The 23,915-nt window shown below is 44.8% G+C and overlaps 1 protein-coding gene across 1 annotated transcript; it reads right to left on the bottom strand.

Annotated features, from left to right (window-relative positions):
* Positions 1–31: 31 nt before the first annotated feature.
* erap1b (endoplasmic reticulum aminopeptidase 1b) lies at positions 32–10,945 on the bottom strand. Its single transcript, XM_080533020.1, has 18 exons — positions 10,513–10,945; positions 10,244–10,382; positions 9,737–9,871; positions 9,181–9,301; positions 8,330–8,484; positions 7,549–7,662; positions 7,145–7,276; positions 6,595–6,726; positions 6,372–6,452; positions 5,913–6,070; positions 5,601–5,680; positions 5,122–5,305; positions 4,807–4,963; positions 4,283–4,467; positions 3,526–3,687; positions 3,050–3,190; positions 1,798–1,879; positions 32–1,443 (listed from the first exon to the last, which is right to left on the bottom strand). The coding sequence occupies exons 1-18, from the start codon at positions 10,869–10,871 to the stop codon at positions 1,264–1,266; spliced, it is 2,697 nt and encodes an 898-aa protein (XP_080389146.1). The 5' UTR covers positions 10,872–10,945; the 3' UTR covers positions 32–1,263.
* Between the last annotated feature and the right edge of the window lie 12,970 nt (positions 10,946–23,915).

The raw sequence follows: 23,915 nt of genomic DNA, 5'->3' as shown, positions 1-23,915 counted from the left end.
TGACTCAATTAGATTAGACACACACGCACACACAAATAAACACAGGCCATGAAAACAATTCGGTTAAGTCGTGACGTGTTTCCGGGTCCAAAGTTGGCTGAGGCGCTCTCTTCGAAATGCCTCAGTAATAATAATAATTCATTATATTTATATAGTGCTTTTCCGAGGCTCAAAGACGCCGACAGATATGGGGAAAATGGGAAAGTGCTGCGTCCCTTGTTGTACGAATAGATCCGAGTCTAAAAAACGATTGAACTGTCATTCTACCGCTGTAGTACACTGGTACTCTGGTGCGGGGAATTTCTGGTTTGGACCCGGAAATTGCAAAACGTCACGTTTGACGTCAGACTTAACAACCGAATTAGTAGGGCATTGTCCAAAATCACATTACCTGTGTGGAAAAATCATGTACATTTCAAGACACAAAATGTCAGTAATCAGCAAAAACTAAAATACTCAGCTACTAGTGCAACAGAAGAAACATCCTCTGGGATGTAAAAGCCTTGGTCTCCACAGGGATCAGTAACCATGACAACTGAATGCTATCCCTGAAGAGATCCCTGGGTTGGTGGGGTTGGAGACAGTGTAGCAACAACAACAAAAACAGCTCACAAATATTCAAGGAAAAATACATTTCAAATAAAAGACACGAATATGGGCAATCTTTTTGTGGGACATCATGAGATCTTATATGTATTGGTTTGTCAAAACAAAGTGAAGCTTTGAAGGGCAGTACCAAATGAATAAACAAGTCCAGTCGCTAAAGGTGGGTTGGAGTTGAAGGAAAGCGGAGTGAATTTGATTGTCTAACGGTCAGTTAGCCTCCTTTTTAAAAGAACAGGTGAAAAACGTACCAGAGCAGCCTGGGAGGATAACCTTGGTCTTACCCCTGCCTCTCCCTCCAGGGGAGCTAAAGCTAGAGTTGGGTGTGTTGGGGGGGGGGGAAGGTTAGCGATAAACATTTTGTTGATAAACTAGTGTGATTCAAGTATTTTCTAGCATTAGCATTGCCTTGTTTACTATTTGCTAGTCTCCCATGATGCTCGCTGTCACTGGTCAAAAAATAAAAAAATTAATTTTAAAAAATCATTCTGCGTCAGATTTTTGGGTGTGCCAGCTGGCTCTTTGGGGGGCACAGGCACAGCCTGGCACACTCGTGGCTAAGCCAATAAGCCGACATTTGAACCCAGGTCTGCAGCGAGCCAGTGGTCAGCCTACAGGTCCTCGTGTGTCTCTCCCGAGGCTCCGTCTGTCCATCCAGGCCTACAGGTCCTCGTGCTTCTGTGGGTCTGTACCGAGGCGCCGTCTGTCCAGCCAGGCCTGCAGGAGAGGGAGGTTCTTGTCCATCCAGCGGATGTTCTCCTCGATGCTCTCGTAGGTCTGCTGGACGCTCCTCAGCCCCGCCCCCGTCTCCTCCTCCAGGGAGCCGAAGAACCCTCGCACCTGCAACACAGAACACACATACAGAACTATAGAAGTATAGTGCTGTTCTACACTAAATGGACTGCACTCATATAGCGCCTTATTCCAAAACGCTTTACAACAGCCTCTCATTCACCCATTCACACACACATATTCACACACCGATGGCGGCAAGCTACCATGCAAGGCGCCGGCCCCGCTCATTGGGAGCAATTTGGGGTTTAGAGTCTTGCCCAAGGACACCTCGACATGTGGCCAGCCGGGGTTCGAATCGCCGATCTTGCGATCATTAGACGCCGGCTCTACCTCTCCCTCCTGCGCCACAGCCGCCCCTACACACTATGGTTGACAGATTGAGGACAGGTAAACTCTCACCTCCTCCAGCATCTCCCTGGTAGAATACTGATTGGTCACGCCTGTCACCATGCCTGCGATGGAGTGGGAGCCCAGGTCAAACCTAGAGAGAGAGAGAGAGAGGTCAAAGGTCATTAGCTTGGGTCATAACCAACCAACCCATTAACCAACACTCTCTTCTTGTAGCCAACTACCACATTGTGACTGATGGGGTTGTTGGAAAGTGTGGATGAATCCAAATCCATTCCAGGATTGTCTGTCTAGTGTTGCTCAACTGGCAATGACTGGCAGGGGGATTAGACACAGGCTGACCTAGGAACAGTTGAAGTGTATACACACACTGAACTCTTTATTAGGAACACCTGTACACCTTCTCATTCATGGAGGTGGTGTAATGGTGTGGGGAATGTTTTCTTGGCACACTTTGGGTCTGTTAATACCAATCAATCAATCAGTGCTTGAATGCCACAGCCTATTTGAGTATTGTTGGTGACTATGTGCATCCCTTCATGGCCACAATGGACCCATCTTCTAATGGCTACTTCCAGCACGATACCGCACCATGTTCTAAATGGCTCAAACTGGTTTCATGAACATGACAATGAGTTCAGTGCTCTTCAGTGGCCTTCCCAGTCACCGGATCTGGATCCAATAGAACACCTCTGGGATGTGGTAGAACGGGGAAATTCGCAGCTTGAAAGTGCACCTGAAAAATCGGTGCAGGAATTGCACATCTTGTGGTATCAAAGCCATACAGAATTGATTTGTTGTTTTGAGAGCAAAGGGAGACTCTATCCAGTATTAGTATAGTGTTCCTAATAAAGTGGTCCGTGAGTGTATACGAGGAGGACTGAGACAGAGAAGGACAGGTCTGAGACAGGGTTCCTACAAGTTTCAACAAGTCAAATGTAAGAAATCTTTTGACCTTTTTTAGACCTCTTTGGATATAATTTTAGACCTATTCGCGACACCATATGCTAGCTTTTTGTCATCCTGCCGTAGCTTCGTTTGCCAATAATATCTCCCAGAGGCAGCGAATTGGCATTTGTTTGGTTCCAGTTTGATTAATTTCCATGTAAATAGATGTGGTCAGAATGATTTCCTTGCAGGACTAGCTAATCAAATCTTTTTGACCTAGCACCTCATTTTAGACCTAATAACTGAAACGTAAGACCTTTTTAGGCCTTGTAAATCGGATTGCTTGATTTTAGACTTTACGGCTTTTTAAGACCGCCGCGGGAACCCTGCTGAGATCAGTGGAGCGCAGACATACTTCTTGATCAGCGTGTGCCAGTTGGCACGCAGGAAGTCCCAGGCCAGCTTGTAGCCTTTAGGGTTCCTGCTGACGGAGACCACCACGTGAGGAAGGTCCTGAGTCTTCATCACCTCCCCACTCAGACTCTGCTCCATCATCCTAGAGAGAGGGGGAGGGGGGAGAGAAAGAACAAGAGAGAGAGAGTAGGGAGAAAGGGGAGAAGAGAGGAGAGAGAGAAGAGAGGAGAGAGAGAGACAGAGGGAGAGGGAGAGAGATAAAGAGGGTGGGAGAGAGTGGTAAGATGAGTGGTAGTCAACATGTACTCTGTTTTTTAGGAAAATGTGTGTGGCATATAAGTCTCGCCATCAACCCATTATCAGAAAAGCAACAAATACACAGGAAGAGAAAGACATGGGTACGATGGGAGGGAGGACGAAGGGAGGAAAGGAGGAAAGGAGGAAAGGAGGAGAGCCTCCAGAGACATGTAGGCCCACCACTTGAGCTTGTGTTGCAGAGGGCTGATGGACAGGGCAGACTTGATGCGGCTCTTGATGGACGTGTGCATCGAATGGCGGTACTTCTCAAACAGGAAGTCCCACCCCTCGGCTGAACGGGCGCCCATGGCAAACACGGCCATGGTGACGTCACTGGGGAGACTAGCGGGAGGAAGGAAGGAGGGGTGTGGGAAAATATTGTGGAAAATTTCGAAAATAATGCCACAGTCCGTTCATTACATTATTACATTTTTGGAAACCAGAAGTTGTCTTTATCCAAAGCGACTTACAACAAATACATTTGTCTAAGTAAATGAATCATCTATACGTCTGTACATCTTCTCACTCATGGAGGTGGTGTAATGGTGTGGGGCCTGTTAATGGCACACTTTGGGGCCTGTTAATACCAATCAATCACCGCTTGAATGCCACAGCCTATGTGAGTATAGTTGCTGACCAAAGTAATCTATGCTCGGGGTTAGGGGCCATTGGCAGTCATAATGCAGGGAGATTTTATTTATTTTTGCTATATGTCTCCTTTCTTCAATGTTAACTGAATGTTAACTGTAAAGTCTATAAAGTTGTTGTTACTTGTTGTTTTTGTGTGTCCCCATGTGTATCATATATTGTCAGCGTCTTTGAGCCTTGGAAAAGCGCTATATAAATTTAATAAATTATTATTAATTATTATTATTATATAGGAGTTGAAAGGAGTGACAGGAGTGACCCCCCCCCCCATGACCCTGTGAACCCTGACCTCATGTTGCCGTCGGAGGCTCTCCATCGGTTGAAGAGCTGGGTGGCGGCGGCCACGCAGGGGGGGTGGTTCCTCACGCTGCCGAAGAGCAGCAGGTAGCTCCTCATCATCCTCTGGGAGGAGGAGCCGTCGTCACTCCACTCCTGACGCTCGATGAGCTCCCTGAACACCTCCACGATGTAGTCCTGACACACGCACACACACACACACGCACACACGCACACACACACACACACGCACACACACACACACACATTAGAAACACACTTGCACACTCACACACCACACACACACACACACACACACACACACACAAACGCACACGCACACGCACACGCAAACACAAGAAACACACATTAGAAACACACTTACGCACGCACGCGTGCGCACACACACACACGTGCACACGCACACGCACACACACACACACACACACACACGCACACACACGCACACACACGCACACACACACACACACACACACGCACGCACACACACACACAGAGGAGGCCCTCCCTTCCTACCTTCATCTGGTTCTCCAGGTCCAGCATGTCTCTCTTCTCCATCAGCTTGTAGAGGGGCACCAGCTCCTGCAGCCCCTGGGTGACGGGCATGATGTCTGTCTCCTGGGACAGGTAGAGGGACAGGTCCAGAGCTGTGTCCAGGCTCACCTTCCCCACGCTGGGGAGAGACAGGGGGGTTAGACAGGAGGGTTAGGTAAAGAGACAGGGGGTTAGACAGGTAGAGAGACAGGGGGGCTAGACAGGTAGAGGGACAGGTACAGAGGAGAGCTGGAATGGAATGGAACACAACGGGATGAGACGGGACAGGAGACTGACCTGACGAGCGCGAAGACGTTGTTGATGAGGCTGGCGCGGTCGTTGCTGCTCAGGGCCCGGTGGTCACGCTGCAGCAGGCTGGTGAGGGAGCGCCACCCCTCGCCCTCGTAGTGGACGATGTAATACCCACTCATGTCCACGTTGAACTTCACCCACTCCACCTCCTCGGGCAGGTACAGCACATCTACGGGAGGACAGAGAGGGAGAGGTCAAAAGGTCATACACCGCCGGGGAGGGGAGGAAGCAACTACAGGTGTCAACGTACCCGCGGCAGGTGGAAGTGGGGACTGACGTGAAAGGGGAGTCACTGTCACACTCTGCCAGACCTGACTAGTCAAGCACTGAGAAATGACGACAATTCTGAGCAGGTTGGCCCAGGTTGATCTTAAGTCAGTTTGAACGGTGAGAAGGTTCAGGTGGTGAGAAGTTCAGTGAACTATGACCTAATTTGACCTTGTTGTTGAACAGAGAGTCCCTACCTGTCTGGGTCTTCAGCAGGAAGCGGTGCACCGTGCTGGAGGCGCTGGTGATGTAGGTCAGCGGGACCTGCCACAGGAATCTGAGGAGGGGACGTAAACACTCTATGACCTCTGAACTCTGACCCTCAAACTCCACTGGAAGGCATCAAGCCCAAACTGACCTCTCTACGAAGGCAAATGAACAGCACAGCAGGTAGTGGAAGTCCAGCGTTGACTACATTACTGTTTCCTGATGGATGGGATATAAACCCACTGTGAACCCATTGATTGTCTAACGGTGAACACTCAGTACTCAGCCTCTGTCCTCCTTACCCTGCTGTCTGGGAGGGGTCGTCAGTCTTGAGGTATCGCTCCTGGCTGAGGCTGACCTGACGACCTCTGACCTCCACGGTGACCAACGGGAAGCCTTCCTGCAGGGTCCAGGTGTCCATGATGGCCCTGACGTCCAGCTCGTCACCAGAGAACCATTTCTACAGACGGGAGATAGGACAGGAGATAGGAGACAAGGACAGGAGACAGGACAGGAGATAGGAGACAAGGACAGGACATGGACACACAGGACAGGAACCAGCTCAGTCATGTGACGTAACACAGTCACATTTCATTAATAAGGCAGTAGAATGACAATGGAAAATACTCATACTAGCCACACTGACAAAACACTAATTGACACTAATTTGACACTATAACTAATTTCACATTAAGTAAGCCATTCAGTTCATAGAATACAGCAAAGGAGAGGTTTTGATAACTATGTCTTCCTTCACTCACAGACGCCGCAGACTGACGCTTGGCCTGCGAGCAGAATTCTCCTTTCAGCCGACCCTCGTCCAGATCATCTGACTGGCAGATCTGTCGGAGAAGGAGACGAACACTCACATATGCTCAAATCCACCTAATTACTGTAGATATGTTTGTAGTTAAGTGAGTTAACAGACAGACAAAGGCAAACAGACAGACAGACAGACACACACGCACACACGCACACACTCACGTTGGTCAGGCTCTCCCACAGATGGCTGTTGACGGTGTTCCCGTAGCTGAAGCGTTTCAGGTAGCGGACAATACCAATCTTGAACGCCTCAGGAGTCAGGAAGTCTCTGAGCATGTTCAAAATACAAGCACCCTGAAAATGACCACATCAACACACACACACATCAGGAGATGAAGCCTAATCCTAGAAAAAAAAGAAACGCATCTTCAACTGAGATTTTCTATTGGAAGCGTGATTTAATCCAGGACTACGTGTAACGTGTTGAGAAAGCCCCAAGACTAAAGAAAGCACGTTCAGAATGGAAAACAAAGACAATGGGTGGTAGCAGAGACCCAATCGAGTTGTCAAAACATTATCTTGTTGCTGCAATTACCTGTGTCGGAGCATTTGAGTGTGTGGCCGGAATTCTATGACTACAGTTGTTATTTTTTTCAGTCTGCACTGTACAGCAACCCTGTAACCCACAGCAACCCACTGTACAGCAACCCTGTAACCCACAGCAACCCACTGTACAGCAACCCCAAGTGCCTTTCACAGTGAGTTGGCTGACCTTGTCATACGAGACGTCGTCAAACATCTCCTGGATCTGGGTGGGGTTCTCCACGGGGGTGGAGACTGGGTGGGAGGAGCTTAGAGAATCCACCTCCATGGCCTCGAAACACTTCCCCAGGAAGAAGTCCTCCTGCGGAATCATTTGACAGTTAGCTCATAATATCGTTCATGACATCGTTAGGCTTTACCTCAACACACACTGCAGCCTACTAGTCTACCTAATCCAGCATTTGCTCAGGTGTGTCACCGTTTGGTGCATATACTTGAAATCCAATTTCCAAAAAAGTACAGTAGGAATATTATTACTGTCTAAAAGAAGCCAGACTAGGAGCCAGACTTCATTTCAGCCTGACTGCAGTGCAGCACGGGAAACGAAGTCCATGTGAACTACTGCATCCTTACCACTTGCAGCTCTGGGTTGGTGATGTTGACCGACACAAACTCCATGAACTTGGCGAAGCCTTCGTTCAGCCAGAGGTCATTCCACCACTGCATGGTCACTAGGTTACCAAACCACTGGACCAGGGGAGAAAAGAGTACAGGTAAGGTTAGGATAGAATACTACCTAGCTTCTACTACAAAAAGGCTAATTAACCTGTCGACAGATAAACAGCCATGCCCAACATTGTACACTGGCTACATGACAGCAAGCAGGTCACAGGACAATATAAACAATGTAAGTATACATGTATTACAGATATGTATTACAGATACACACAGTCAGGCAGTTGGCCATGAAGGCCTAACCAATATAGATAATACAGCCTCAGTGTGAGACTTAAGGGCTCTGCACACAGCGTGCGATTTCTGTTGCGCATCAACGTTCCATTTTGAAGTTTGAATGGAAGTCTATGAGAACATCGCATTTACCCACACACGGCCCCGATTTTAATCGCACGGCGAACATTCGATTCCATTCATTTTGAATGGGACAAAGCACACGGCGTGCGAGTTTTGTCGCACTGCTTTGTCCCATTCAAAATGAATGGAATCGAATGTTCGCCGTGCGATTAAAATCGGGGCCGTGTGTGGGTAAATGCGATGTTCTCATAGACTTCCATTCAAACTTCAAAATGGAACGTTGATGCGCAACAGAAATCGCACGCTGTGTGCAGAGCCCTTTAGGCTGTGGGCTCTGATAAAATTCCATTACAAAAATGAACAGTGCGAACAGTTGAGTTACCTGGTGTGCCAGCTCATGGGCGATCACCATGGTGATGCCAAGCTTGTCGGAGGCAGAGGACTTCTTGGGGTCGAAGAGGAGGCCAGCCTCCCTGTAGGTGGTCAGACCCCAGTTCTCCATGGCTCCTGACTGGAAGTCTGGGATAGCCGCCAGGTCTGAGGAGACACAACGCGTCATAACGCCGTAAATACTGTCAAGATGGCGCAGAAAACTAAGGCACAGACTATATCATCGCAAGGTCCCTGATTCGATTCTGGCCATCAGCATATCCTGCATGTCATTCCCCCTCTCTCTCACCCATCCTTCCTGTCAAACTCTACTGTCTCTATCCAAATAAAGCAGAAATGGCCTAAAAACTTTTTTTTAAAACCCCCACTATAAATACACTCAACACCATGAATATACACAAAACTTCATAACATCATAAATACACGAAATGTCATAACAGAAATACATAATCATATTCAGTGCTTGTAGACATAGACTAGGGAATCACATCCCAATGTCTGAGGCAGCAATTGACATTGGTCTAGCCTTAACAGCATGCATGCCTATTGCCTAGAGCACGTTTATCATGTCTAGAGGTGGCTATGAGCGGCAGCGCAGAGTAGTTGTGTCAAGGATGGATCTTTTCTCATTCACATCAAATTACATCTAATACCCATCAGGGGAGGCTAGTGGAGGTAGAAATCGGAGGACGGGCTCGTTGTAATGCATCCAACGGTATGATGAATGGTACCTCATCTGAATGAGCCCATCCTCCTGATTGGGGAGAGGGTATGAGTGCTCACCTTGTTTAGGTAGAGGGTATGAGTGCTCACCTTGTTTAGGTAGAGGGTATGAGTGCTCACCTTGTTTAGGTAGAGGGTATGGGATGTCAAAGTAGTCGTCATAGAAGTCCAGGAGCTTGACGGCAGCATTTAGAGCAAACTCTGTCTGGTCAATCTTCTCTGGTACAGCATACACTGAGATCTGATAGGACAACACAGGGGGAGGGGGTCACTAGATCAGCAACAAAGGGCTGTGTGAACTCTGCTTGAAGTATTTATTTCATGTTCACAGTTCACACTAGCCTAGCTTAGCTTAGCCTAGCCTTCACAGATACATGAAGTGAAACAGAATGTTAGCTTGCGTGTTAACTATAAACATGAAATAAATACATGGCTGATTGAAAGGTTGAGTGAGTGGACTATTCAAATTATTTGTAGGTCATATGCATTACACTTAATACACTGTATATATTTCAGAAAGTTGGAAAGTAAGAAATATAATTAGATCGCTCAGTCTCATCTTTTTCTCTATGTTTTATTCCTATGTGCAGCATAGTGCATAATTAGTTCCCTTCCGTTTTGACCACGGGTAATATAGGGGGCGGGGCCAGGGCGGGGGCGTGGCTATCCTCCTCACCTTGACGCCGTGTTGGGTGGTCTTGCTGACGGACAGGAAGTCAGACACAATGAAGGCCACCAGGTAGGTGCTCATCTTCACACTGGTGTCAAAGTAGTCCTCCAACAACCCACCTGGCAACTCCACTGTCTTCAGCTGAGAGGGGGAGAGGGAGGAGAGAGGGGAGAGGTGAAGAGGATGAGGAGAGAGTTGGAGGGAAGAGGATGATGAGGAGAGAGAGAGGTGGAGGGAAGAGGATGAGGAGAGAGAGAGGTGGAGGGAAGAGGATGAGGAAGGAGAGGTGGAGGAGAGAGAGAGAGGTGGTGGGAAGGATGAGAGAGAGAGAGAGAGAGAGAGAGAGAGAGAGAGAGAGAGAGAGAAGAAGAGGGTTGAGAATGAGAAGAGAGGGAGAGTTGGAGAAAGGATGTTCTTACTTTAGATCAAACTTTTGAGATAAGGATAAAGTACAAGAGATAAGAGGATGATGGCGCTTAAGACTTAATAATCACGCCATGTTTCCCTGGGTACCTTGGGCATATTGGATATGGCGATGTGCCGCGCTTCCCTGCGTATCTGGATGGTGAAGTTGGCTTTGAAGGCTGGCTCATCGAAGCAGGGGAAGGCCGCACGGGCGCTGGTTGCTTCAAACTGGGTGGACGCCAGAACCCTTAAAGTGAAGAGAATGACAGTTGGTTATTATGTTTACTATGGTAAGTGCCGGAAATGCCCAAACAAACTGATAATAGTGAAGAAAAAAAGATTGTGGATGGATAGAACGGATTGGTTTAATGTCTCACCTGACCTCCCCCTGACTAGTGCGATAGCTACTTTTGTAAAACCCGTGGAAACTTTCGGAGAGGTTGGCAGCGAACTCCAGACGGACCTCATACCGCCTACCCTTGATCAGCAGGACGTCGGACAGAAGGGCAAGCTGGTGGAAGGCGGGGTACTCCAACACCTGGAGAGGCTTCGTGCCCTCAGGTACCAAGAGTTCGGCTTTGGATATCTGGAGCTCCTTGCTGTGGAGGATGACGGTCCTGGTGTCCTCACGCACCTCGAGCTGGATCCGCACAGCGCCGGTGAAGTCCAGGGAGGTCAGGTTGGGATGGATGAGAAGGTCATAGTGGACTGGGGAGACGGTTTCGGGAAGCCTCATTCGGTCCCATGGGAACGCTTGGCCGTTGGTCGCCACTGGTAACCCTGGCAACTGCGCTGCTGAGGACGTGTCATAGGGCAGCAGCAGGAGCACGAGGACTGCGACGGTTAACATGGTACTGTGCGATGCACGAGATTCCTCAGTCACACCTGACAGAGGGCAGGCGAATCCAGCTGCTTCCTGCACGGGGAAAAGTCAGCGATACATTGTAACACAAGTGAATAACTGCGTGCAACAGTATGTTACAATAGCGCAGCAGGACATAATAAACATGAATGCGTGCCTCTGTCGAACATACAGGTGCAACTCAAAAAAATTGAATATTGTGCAAAAGTCCATTCATTTCAGTAATTCAACTTAAAGGGTTAAACTTAGATATTATATAGACTCATTACATGCAAAGCGAGATATTTAAAGCCTTTATTTGTTATACATTTGATGATTATGGCTTACAGCTTATGAAAACCCCAAATAAAATATCTCAGAAATGTTTAATATTACATGAAATCAATAAGAAAAGGATTTTAAATACAGAAATGTCAGCCCTCTGAAAAGTATAATCATGCATATGTACAATGCAATGAGTCTATTTAATATTTAAGTTTAACCCTTAAAGTTGAATTACTGAAATGAATGGACTTTTGCACGATATTCTAATTTTTTGAGTTGCACCTGCATGCATACATTCAAAACGTTTAGGTGAAAGGGGGCACGAGGTGACATAGCACATACTGTGTACATCGTTTTACTTTCAATTTCAGCTGCGAATCAAATCAATGAATGAACAATGCCACACCACACTATATGAATGTAAGCAACACACGCTTCGATCACGTAGCCTTTGATTGGTCTGTAAATAATCGATTTTTGTTTTACTTGCTAATAATTGTTACTGTACTTACGGAGTCGCTTCGGGAACGGCAGAGTTCAGACAAGACAAGGACTCTGATACTGAAAGTGAAAATAACATGTAGCCAGATCATGTGCCTGCCGGGACATCTGAATAGTCAAACGTGCTATGAACGCATATGATCATTTGAGGAAATTGGCTACATGTCAACAGCGACTGAGTGGACAGGTCGGATAAACACAACATTGATATTATTACAACACTTGGTGAAGTGTGTTATCATCGCTCAGGCTATACAGGAAGTTGCTACAATAAATAAAGCCATCATTGTCTTGCAGTGCGTACAACCGACCACTAGAGTGCAGCAGTAGGCCAATAGCCATGCAAAAAGTCCAAATAATAATAATAATAATAATAATAATAATAGTAACTTGTTATTTGTATAGCGCTTTTCCTGCAAACGTTGCAGCTCAAATTGCTCCAATCATTATATAATCATAATTTAATAATGTTTTCATTTAAAGGCAATATTAAAAATATGGGTTTTTAGTCTTGACTTGAACATATTTGTTGTGGTTGCATCCCTAATGTAAACTGGCAGTGCATTCCACAATTTGGGAGGTAATATCCACATCTTTTTTAAGGATACTTTTATGATCGATTTATGAGTTTGTTCAGGTTCAGTTGAACTTCTGTCAGCACAGCAGGTAGCGCCGCGGTGTGGAAGGAGAGGGGCGTGGTGCGCCCCCAGTAATTGTGACGTCAAAGTGCGCCTCCAATACGTGTGACATCATACAACGCCTATTATATCGTAGAACTGCAGAGATCAGTTCGTGATTTGTTGGTGAAGGACACGGTCGATTCTTAATAGGACTGGTTGTTAAAATCCCTAAATATTCAGCACAACAATTGAGTGGAGTTGGAGATGTCCTCTTGGGTGGAGTGGAATTTGGCAATGATCACCCGGTGCCACCAGTACGACACATCTTCAGTTGTGGTCCCCGACCTCATTGGGTGTTATATATTACTACTCGATCTTTTCAGCTTGTAAAGCGTCTTTGAGTGTCTAGAAAAGCGCTATATAAGTATAATGTATTATTATTATTATTATTATTATTATTATTATTATTCAATGTTTAAAATGTATTTATTGATTTTAAATGTTCTCACAGCTCTTGAACATCCTGAAATAAGAATGGATGACAATATAAACGCTAAAAAACTAAGAAGACCCAAGCTCAAAGTAAGTTTCCAAACATGACTTTATTAAATTATTTTCCTTGGACGTAGTCTATCCCATATTTCATTTGGTTTGATATGGTACAAATAAAGCTTTGTATGTATAATACAAAGCTTTATTTGAGCCATATCCAACCAAACGAGATTATATACATATTGTGCAGTTATATGAATATTAGGGATCAAAATGTAATATCATTGGGTATAATTCAGTAGCTCAGAATTGCCATTATATCCTTTTTTTATTTCTATCCTATCCTTTTATTCTACATCAGCCTGCGACCTTCCGTGCTATCCAGGAGCCAGGGCCCCTGAACCACGGAGGGTGGCTTCCAGCTCTGGTGGTCAATGAGAGACCCCTCCACCGCACAGAGGATAAACCCCTGAAGGTAGGATTTCTCTTAGAGCGAGTCAATTATTTGGTTGGCTTCAAAATTGACATTTTTGTTCCCTTCCTCTGGGAACAGATCCATTCTAACGGGCCCAGAAATCATGACTCACTCATGATTTTAAAACTCTGTTCTCGGTTTTATTACATTCCTTGCAGTAGGCTACCTACCGTAAGCTGCTGGAGTGTTGGGCTGGGGGGGCTTAGGTGGCGTAGCGGGTTAAGCGCTGACCATGTAACCGCAGGGTCCCCTGTTCGATTCTGGCCGGGGACATATCCTGCGTGTCATCCCTCCTCTCTCTCTCACCCATCCTTCCTGTCTAAATCTTCACTGTTACTGTCAATAAAAATGAAAAATATGAGTGGGACTGCCCCACTCAGAAAAAAGAACTTAAAAAAAAAAAAAAGGAGTGTTGGGCTTCATATTAGATTTAGTGTCATCAGCAGTCATAGATTAGTCTGCTTCTATGGTGATATGGTTTTTACTCTACTGTTGTTGTCTCAGGACCTGGTGCTGAGGCCTCCAAGTGGGCCCAAACCCAGCCCCAAGGCCAGACGCAAGGCCAAGGTTGCCAGGGCAGCCAGAGCCTCAAAAGAGGCCAAGGCTGCTGAAGAAGCCATCAAAGCTGCAAGATGGCGACAGACAGCTGGAGCCAGCTCAGAGCTGGACAAGCTGCAACTTCCAAAGCTTGAAAGAATAGTTAGCAACCACGTCCCCCCGTCCCCCCTACCTTCAATAACACCTTTATTGAAAGGTTCAGTTCTATTCCACACCACTACTAGTATGCCCTTGAGTAAGGCACCTAGCCCTCCGTTGCTCCAACATAGTTACCGTAAGTGTTGACCAAGATACCTTTATGTGTTATGTTCACACTGATATACAGTACCAGTCAAAAGTTTGGACACACTTTCCCATTCAGTTGAGTGGGAGAGTGTGTCCAATCTTTTGACTGGTACCGTAATTCTGAAAAATTATTTAGGGTTAGGATCGATCAATCACAACTTGACTTTCTTCTTCCTGTAGGAGTTCTCCCAGGAATCAAAGCCAATCAGGATTCTTTCACCATTTCAGTGCCAGTCACCCCACAGGAGACTACAGGTAGGTGTTTGTGATTACCTCTTATGATATTCCTGATATGATGTCTGATGAGGCCATACTGTAGCATTGTTGCGGTGGTTACAAGGTGGTGTGATATCTGATTGTGTTCTGTTTCCGCACTATTCAGTCCACCGACTGACCCCAGAGAGTGGGAAGAGTGGATATTCCACTCTATCTCCAGTTAACCCCCTTACCACAGAGGTGGGGAGTGACGCCACCTCTCTGGAGGCCACGCCCCAGTCCCTTATCGGAGGGGAAGTGTTTACAGTGGAAGAGCTCTTGATGTCTCATATGTAAGTCCTACTGTGAACTTCCTTAACCTTCCTCTTCTGTTTGTTTCATTTTCCAACTTTGCTACTTTCGGTCAAAATTGACCGGTGTGTTTTGCACAGTGATATCTCTGGAACCCCTTATCCAATTTTGATGGTTGACATCTCATTTGAACAGTCAAAGCAAGTAGAATCAAGGGGTGGCAGAATGGGACCAGGGGTTAATTTCATATTATAATTTTGCAGCAAGTTCAAAGTTAGTGTTTACTGTACATTACTGTATATTATAAAAATGCCTGCCATGGAGATGGAAATTATTTAGTTAGTGTTGTAGCTGGGATTCTTCCCGTTCCATTGATGCATGGGATGTATTGATTTGATACAGGCAAGCCAGTGTTTCATTGTGTAGCCTACTTTCATCTTTCATTTTCCAACTTTGCTACTTTCGGTCAAAATTATCCTATCCCCAAAATGCAATGCAATTCAATGCAATCAAGTGTATATGCTCAGGGGCCTAGGGTGGAGGATAACATAAGGTCTTGAGGCAATGGGATGAAAAACACAATATTTATGATTACAAACAAAGTCATTCGGTCAGATTTGACCGTGAACACAAGAGGGAGGTTAAGTGCAATATAACAAAAACTTAATATCCTTGTACACACTAGTTTTAGTTGTCAATATGTTTACCAGTGAAATATTTGATGAATCTGTTTTATTCATCAGTGACCAGAAACTTATCAAGCAGCTCCTGAAAAAGAGGGTACATTTTTTTTTTTACACAAACACTTATTAGTACTATGATTCTTCTCATCAAAATACTGTAACTCATTCTTGCCTAACTTGTCTTTTAAATATTTATATATCAAAACCAATTAGAAATGTCACTTATACCTGACTCTCTCTCTAAGAATGTGAGCATTAACGAACTGCAATCGAGGGCAGAGGAGGTGATCGAGTGGACAGTCATTGCCTCCAATGAGGTTATTCTCCCAGCCATGACCCTCTACATGGCATACATAGATGCCCCAAATGATGACCAAGATGGCAAACCGCTGTCTGCTGTCTCTTCAGGAAATTCAGCCATAAGGACTCTGAGGGAAATAGTGCGCTCCACCACTCCTAGGCTTGGGAACAGCAGCTCAGAGTCAGAACATTCCTCCATAGGGTCAGGTAAGACCCGGGTTCCACAGGTTCTACGGAACATTTCGGGGACGTTCCACCCGCTTCTGAGACGGAGCTCGGAGCCCAGATGCAGGCTCCTGGGTGGGCAGCCCCCTAAGCACCCTTCTGAGAATCCAACAGAAGAGGACTATTGTAACATGGCAAACAAGACTGTGGCGTTGATTTTGCAAAAAATCAAGTTGTTTCTCGAGAGTAGCGAGACAGAACCATTCTCCCCAGCCATCCAAGATGTGGATAAGCTCTGCTCCTCCGTCTTGGAGGTCGTGATGAGGGGAAGGGGGACGTCTTGTCTCTCAGAAGAAAGGGTCTCCCGCATCTCCTCTGAGCTGTTCTGGAACGCATGTGAGGATGCAAAGGAGAAGATCCAGCGCATGTTGGACAGTGACAGTGAGAATGCGCCCCAAACACCATCATCGTGTCCTGGGTCCAACACATCTGAGGTGGCAGATTACCCCTGTCGCGAGGTAGAGGAGATGGTGTGCAAGAAGGACAGTAGTTCAGCTACATCTGGGTCTACGGAAGCCTCAGAGGGGCGGTCCCACCTCTTTGCGTCGCCACCCATGATCACACTTGTAGAGGCAATCTCAGAGGCCCTCACTGAGCATGCTCTCTTCAAGGCCAGCAGTGTCCTGTCTGTGAACGAGAGGCTAGAGTTGGTCAGAGAGGTCAGTGGTCTGCTACCAGACACAGACCAGACAGCGGGAGGCTCCCAGGACAGGACCGGTGACTCTGAAGAATCATTGGCCAAGAAAATAAATATCGCATGCAACATAGTCCATGTCACCCTGGAGAACTTCGATACAGCCCAGAAGTTGGTCGGAGATCCAAATGAGGTGTTCCACCACAGAGGAAAGAGCTTCCCCTTGCTGGTGGAATGCCTCAGCGAGACCCTGTTGGGTAATGTGACTGTAGAGCTGGAGCACATGAGGACTCAGTCTCATAGCTCCAGCAGGAGCCAGACTGAGCTGGTTATGAAGGCTCTCAGTGAGGACTCCCTCCCTGTCTTTGCCCAACTGGGGAAGAGGCAACAGGAGGTGGGGCAGCCTAGCAGCCATACCAACGAGGAACAGGAGGAGGAGACTCAGCCTCCCATCTCTCCCTCGTCAACCAGGCCTGGGCTTGGCAGCGCTAGGAGCAGCCAGAGTGCTGCAATTAGGCAACAGCTTGACCTCTCTGGTCACCATATGTTCGATGCTATTGTAAGGATGGCGTACTCAGATACAAGTTGTGAATTCTCAGGTGATGAGAGTGAAGACAGTTGGTCCTTCAATGTTTCTTCTACGTCCCTGGGGAAGAGCTTAGCCACCTGGAAGCTAAACAACAGGATTTTCGGAGGGCGAATACACTTCTTTTCAAAGCGGCTGATCTGCAAGGTATATCAGCTACTCCTGGACACCAGAATGGGCAAGGTGTCCCAGGTCAGACAGAGCAGGTCTGAGCCCGTCCTGAAGAAGACATCGAATCGGAGACTGCCGACAGACTGCCAGCAGGTCTGCACTGACCTGCTGTATTATTTTATACGGCGGGCCATCAAGAACCTCATCGAAAGGTTTTTGGAAGTGCCCCACACCCCGCCAAATGAGGAGGTCAGGCTCAATGACCATTTCAATTGGATGTGGAGGCAGGATTGGGCATCCACATCCTCAAGCAACGAGTCATGTGACAGTGACTCTACCTGGTCACCTGGAGTGACTCCATACCCAAAATGGTGCCTCGTGGGTAAGGACAATGCAGGCATGCAGTCCTCATCCTCATCCTCTATCAACCAGGACCAGAGGGCGGCGCTAGAGGCCATGTGCGAGGTTATGACCACCAAGGTGGGAGACATCCTCCGGAGGAACTGCGATAATGATGACAAGGCTAGAGCTATTGTCAACAAAGGTACATTCATAAGCTCTTTTACATAATACAAAGTGGAATAGCAAAAACTTTATATTAACCCCTCTCAGACCTGAATAATGACCCATATTTCATATTGTATTTCTTTACTATAGAGCGTGAAATGAAATTTAAAGTGGCCCCTACCTGTGTGACAGCACTGTCATTACTTTAATTGTATTTATCATGCTGTCGTACATTACTCATTACATTACTGGAATTGCATCATAATAGAGTTGAGCTGGTTCTGCTATTACGTAGGTGCGATAAGGAACAACTCAAACTGTTGAATGTCCATTTCAATGGACATTAGGTCTCAATGTCCCCAAATATGGTGCTTAAAGTCACAAAGTAAATTCCCATTGTAGGCCAAATGAACAAAGGAACAGTCCTTATTCCAAGTGTTACCTAGGTACTGCATAGGTCATGGCATTCCTTTTTTGAATGTGCATTTCAAAGGACATCAGGTCTGAATTCACATTGTAGGCCAAATGTTGATAATTTCAACATTGTCTTTGTTAGGATTGGATTCTGGGGCCAAGGAGGATGTTAGTCTCTCATCTGAGGTCAATGGTGAGGCGGCACTTGCAGGGAGTTCCGTCACTGGGCGTAAGGAACTTCCAACCAAGCAGGAGGTGGTGTCCAGCTCCTCATCCCCAGTACCTTCCTCCTCTACCTATCTGGATGAGACAGAATCTGAGGCAGAAGCCTCACAGCAGGAGGACACCCTGTCTGTGATGAGCACTGCTACACTGACTGGTGGAGAATACAAAGAGAAGGACCAAGATGGTGAGGAGGAGGAGGCTCACAGTGTCATCGGCTCTGACACAGCCTTCCAGGCCACCATCCATGCACACATCACCATGGAACAACATGTCGATGAGGATGGTGACATCAATGATGATGATGATGTCTTGGAGATTGGTGAGCAAATCTCCAAGATGCCTATTGAGATGCCGACTGACAACTTCACTGGCTCGGAGAAGGCATGCAGATGCTCACCGTCCTCCTCCTGGGCAATGGACTCTCAGTGTATGGACTTCACCACGTTGTTCCACCAGTGTTCCACCAGCCCCGCAGACCCATCCCTCTCCAGGGTCCTCACCTGCTCACAGGTAGGGAGACAATAGACAGATAGATACAGATTATAGAATGTAAGACATATACAGTATATCTTATTTGTCTTTTATATATATATATATATTGTATTTTATATATATATATATATTGTAGTATATAATGTTACAACATTTATATATATATATATATATATATATGTTACGGTACATGTGGGAACACGGTACATGTGGGAAAACTAGGGTTAGGTGCTAGGGAGCTACGGTTAGGATTAGGGTTGGGGTTAGATATGCCAGCATGTACCAAGTCGACGTAGCACCTAACCCTAGTTTTCCCACATGTACCGTGTTCCCACATGTACCGTAACATATATACAGTATATATATATATATATATATATATATATATATATATATCAGTAAAAAGACAAATAAGTTATAGAATAGAATATAAAATTGTTACATTTAAATTATATAATTGTGGAAATGTATCAATGGCTTCATAGTGGCACAGAGTGTAATTGTAATGCACTGCCTCATATCAGTCTCTCTCTAACTTGAATTGAATTCTCATCCAAGGACAAAGTGAAGGCTGTGAAAGAAGAGAAGAAGAAGAAAGGAAAGAAGAAAATGAAGGGAAAAGAGGGAAATAAGGTAAAGGACGTTCCTTTTCTGTGATTTGTTATTTTGAGTCCACAATGTAACTCAAACTTGGAGAGAAAATGTTGAAAATGTAATGTAAAAGCAGAATAAAGGTGCATACAGTATGTATACTGTATGTCCAGTAGCCCACTGTAGGATAAGCCTACATTACTTTTCGATGTTTTTTCTTTCTTCACAGAAACCCTGCAAGAACATGGTGGTCCCCTCCTGCCCTACTGGTAAGAGACCATTTACAATATCTGCACAAAATATCTTGTCTATTCAGACTTCTTTTCCCACCACGTTCTCCATATTACACACAATATTAGCATTATAGGATGGAGACATTTATATGATGTTATATGATGTTATATGATGTTATTTTATGTTATATGATGTAATATGATGTTATATGATGTTATTTTATGTTATATGATGTTATTTTATGTTATATGATGTTATATGATGTTATATGATGTTGGCTGTTGTCTCTTCAGTGGCTGTTGAGACCATCTGCACCAAGGAGAAGCCGAAGAAGAAGGCCTTCCTGGAGCGCATGTCCTCAGCGCTCTCAAAGCTCTTCTGCTTTGGGTGCAAGAAAAGGACTCACTAGGGAGCCAAAGCCTTTATTAAAGAAAAATAAATAGTACAAACAAAATTAAAGGATATTTCCCCAAGCAACAAGAAGCAGCAGGCGAAAACAAGGTTCATCCCCATGGCTCCCGGACTATTTCCCTGTTATGTGCATATATTATTTAATAAAAAGATTTGATTCGGATTCTGGACAATAAGAATGATTAACAGCCTCATAATTCAGTAATACAGCCACTTACCAACAATTTACTCACTCAATACCAGCAAGCAACATACAAAACATTATTTAAATAATGTTTTCCTACTTCATAATGAAAGTGGGTTCAGTATAAGGGTACTAAGTAGGTATAGTGCATGCAGTGTCTATAGACTTAGAAGGTGTGTTGTGGCCAGCTTGTTCTGAAAATATAATCGTTTTTCTAGCCACTAAGGCTCTAATTTTTACAGATGGGTGAAAAGACCCAGAGACAGGCCGAACAGGAGCTGCAGTATATCTCCCTCAGTATAAGACAGGAATTTAAAAAAGAACCACCGATCATTTATCAGTCTACACACAGTGGAGCTGCTAGCAATTTTGACAGCATTGGAACGGTTGGTAGAGAACAGGGTAAATAATGCATTAATTGCTTCAGACAGCCGGGCAGCATTGTCTAGCATTAGATCTTTGAAATCTTGCAGACAGGATATTATTTTCAGGATTCATCAGTTAATGTATGGAATATATAGCACAGATATGTTGGCTCTGTTTGGGTTCCTGCTCATGTAGGGGTAGAAGGAAATGAAGATGCAGATATATTAGCTAAGCAGTCACTTAAATCAGAATCAATAGAAATGGATATTACACTGTGCAAAGCTGAGGTAAAATCAATCATTAAAACACACATGCAGGAATTATGGCAAGAAGACTGGAACAGAAATGAAACAGGAAGACATTTGAATAGCATTCAGAAGAAAGTTGGAATAGGAAGTAGGATGGGCAGGAACCGGAAAAAAGAGACAGTCATTTCCTGTCTCAGGATAGGTCACACTGGATTGAATGACACACTTCATAGAAAAGGAAAACACCCAACTGGCATTTGTGCCACTGTAATAACCAGGAATCTGCTCAACATGTGTTGCTGAAATGTGAGAAATGTGAGCAACAGAGAAAGCTACTGAAATCAGCAATTCAGAAAGTTTTACAGTAGGGAGTTTACTTGGAAACACATTTGAATTATACAACCAGAGAATAAAGTATTTGAAAGAAACTGGATTAATAGATAAAATGTAACACCGCCCCTCCCCAATTTTGCTTATTATTTTCATTTTTATAATTCTTTCCCCTGTCAATCTGACGTTTCACATAGTCCGGTAGGTGGCGGTAATGCGTCTTAAGTTAGTTGCCAACCGCAAGTAAAAAAAACAAAAAACGAAGAAGAAGACGCGGAAAAAGGAAGTTCAAATGTGTTGGCCACCAGATCGCTTTTAGACGTTAATGATATCAGAATGGCAGAGATACAGCAGTTGAAAGTGTTTATCTCCGAGCGATTAACAGCGGCAGCTTTTGAGATATTCGGGGCGATGGAAAGAACGATGTCAGAGTACCAAGGAGAAGTCTCCCGTTGCCAGGAGGAGAACCTCCGTCTACGGACAGTGCTAAGCATCCGTTTTCAACCGGAGATAAAGCTACATAGAACAGGTTCGTTTTTATTACACTACTACACTCAAGGCTGCAACTAGCTGCTACTCACTCCGTTTTAATGTGAAGACCAAGTTATCTTGATGACTAAGTAAAGAGCAATTGCGCGTCATCTCCCTGTCATCAGAACGATCACGCCCCTTTTTGGGTGATAGAAGTGTAGAAGTTTGACTGGTGGTCAATGGGAATTTCTGGTCTTTGTTACTTTAATCCGATAAAATAAGAAAACCGTATTGCTTTTTAGATATTAGATGCCCAAATCCGATGGCCAGTTAGGCAAACTATTATATAGTGTGGTTTCCGATCAATGATCGACGTCGTTATATGGAGAAAAGTAATGAAATAGGCAATGTGTCCTTTCAGTCTGTCTCCAGAGCAGTCATACGTCATCTCCCTGTCATCAGAACGATCACGTCCCCTGTTGGGTGATAGAAGTGTAGAAGTTTGACTGGCGGTCAATGGAAATTTGTGGTCTTTGTTACTTTAATCCGATAAAATAAGAAAACTGTATCGCTTTTTAGATATTAGGATCTCAAATCCGATGGCCAGTCAGGCAAACAATTATATAGTGTCGTTGGCGATCAGTGATCGACGTCGTTATATGGAGAACATTTATGAAATAGGCAATGAATGTGTGTCCTTTCAGTCTGCCTCCATCCATGTGGATGAACCACCCGACCCAAAGGCCTGAGGTGTTGTAGGAGGCATGAATATGATTTAGGGGGTATTTAGTAGCTATAACAGGCTAATGGGTTTATTGTGAGTTTACTATGATTGTTTGTTTATTGCCTTGATCACCGTATTGAGAAGTCGGTTATGGGGGGTGATATTGCAAGGTAATTTAAGCACCTGCGCACCTTGCATGACGGTAGTGGAGAGAGAGGGGATTGATGTATTTTTGTTGACCGCATTATACGCATATTCTATACGCATTGTTTGTTATTTTTCTGGTTTTGATCGCTTATAGATTATTTTTTATGGATTATTTTTGTACGTCGCCAAGTTTGATTGTTCTATTCAATAAATGCTCTAAAACGTACTTTTCATCTCAGTGGATTGTTTGGCGCGTCATACAATTACCAGCCCAGACCCTCTCAGTGACTTTTTATTTTTGGTTCTATCTATCTATCTCGCTACAGGTGTCATATAACCCTAACCCATATCCTGTCATATAAAAGTACCTTATTGAATCTCCAGGTAATGTATTTCTGACATCCATCACTTTTGCTGTCGTTAAGATTTTTTTCTGTTTTGGTAGTCTGTCCAATGTGACACTTGCCCTCCTCCACCGGCCCTAGTTTTGGATCTAGCTTGCTGTTCATTATTTTCATGATAAATCATAGCTAGCTAGTTATAACATATTCATATACACCATACAGGCTAAATACTGATTAACAGTAGGCTACTTTGGCAAATGCCCATTAAACAGATTTATTCATTATCCTGTCTTAAGAAAACTAATGTAACACTCTCATCTGGGGAAAGCCCACGGCAAATCAAATGAAGAACTACAAATCCCTGATGACAGGGAGATGACGTATGACTGCTCTGATGAATCAACCCCTATTTCATAAGATTTCTCTATATAACGACGTCGATCATTGATCGGCAACGACACTATATAATAGTTTGCCTAACTGGCCATCGGATTTGGGCTCCTAATATCTAAAAAGCACTACGGTTCTCTTATTTTATGGGATTAAAGTAGCAAAGACCAGAAATTTCCTGTATGTTTGTATTTTTGTATACTTAACTATACAACATATTTATCATATATGTATCATAGCCTGTACAATTGCACATTGTAGCCTATATAATCTCAAAGTATATATACCACTGCACATATACATCACACTACCATTTGCACGTTACTGTATAGATTGCTGTAAATACTGCTGCTTATCACTGCAATATAATTGCTATTTGTTGCACTTCTGGTTAGATGCACAATAATTTCGTTGCATTGTCTTGTACTATGTAATGACAATAAAGTGAATCTAATCTAATCTAATGTAGCTGTAGCTAGACACACTGACTTTAATGTAGCTGTAGCTAGATCGTAGATGGTAAGGCCCAATCCCAACACACCCCTTGCCCCTACAATTTTGCCCTACCCCTCCATTTTGCACATTCACACGTAGGGGTA

The sequence above is a fragment of the Nansenia antarctica genome, assembly GCF_963989245.1.
Source record: "Nansenia antarctica genome assembly, chromosome: 5".
Lineage (NCBI taxonomy): Eukaryota > Metazoa > Chordata > Actinopteri > Argentiniformes > Microstomatidae > Nansenia > Nansenia antarctica.
This window is presented reverse-complemented; position numbering and strand designations above follow the sequence as displayed.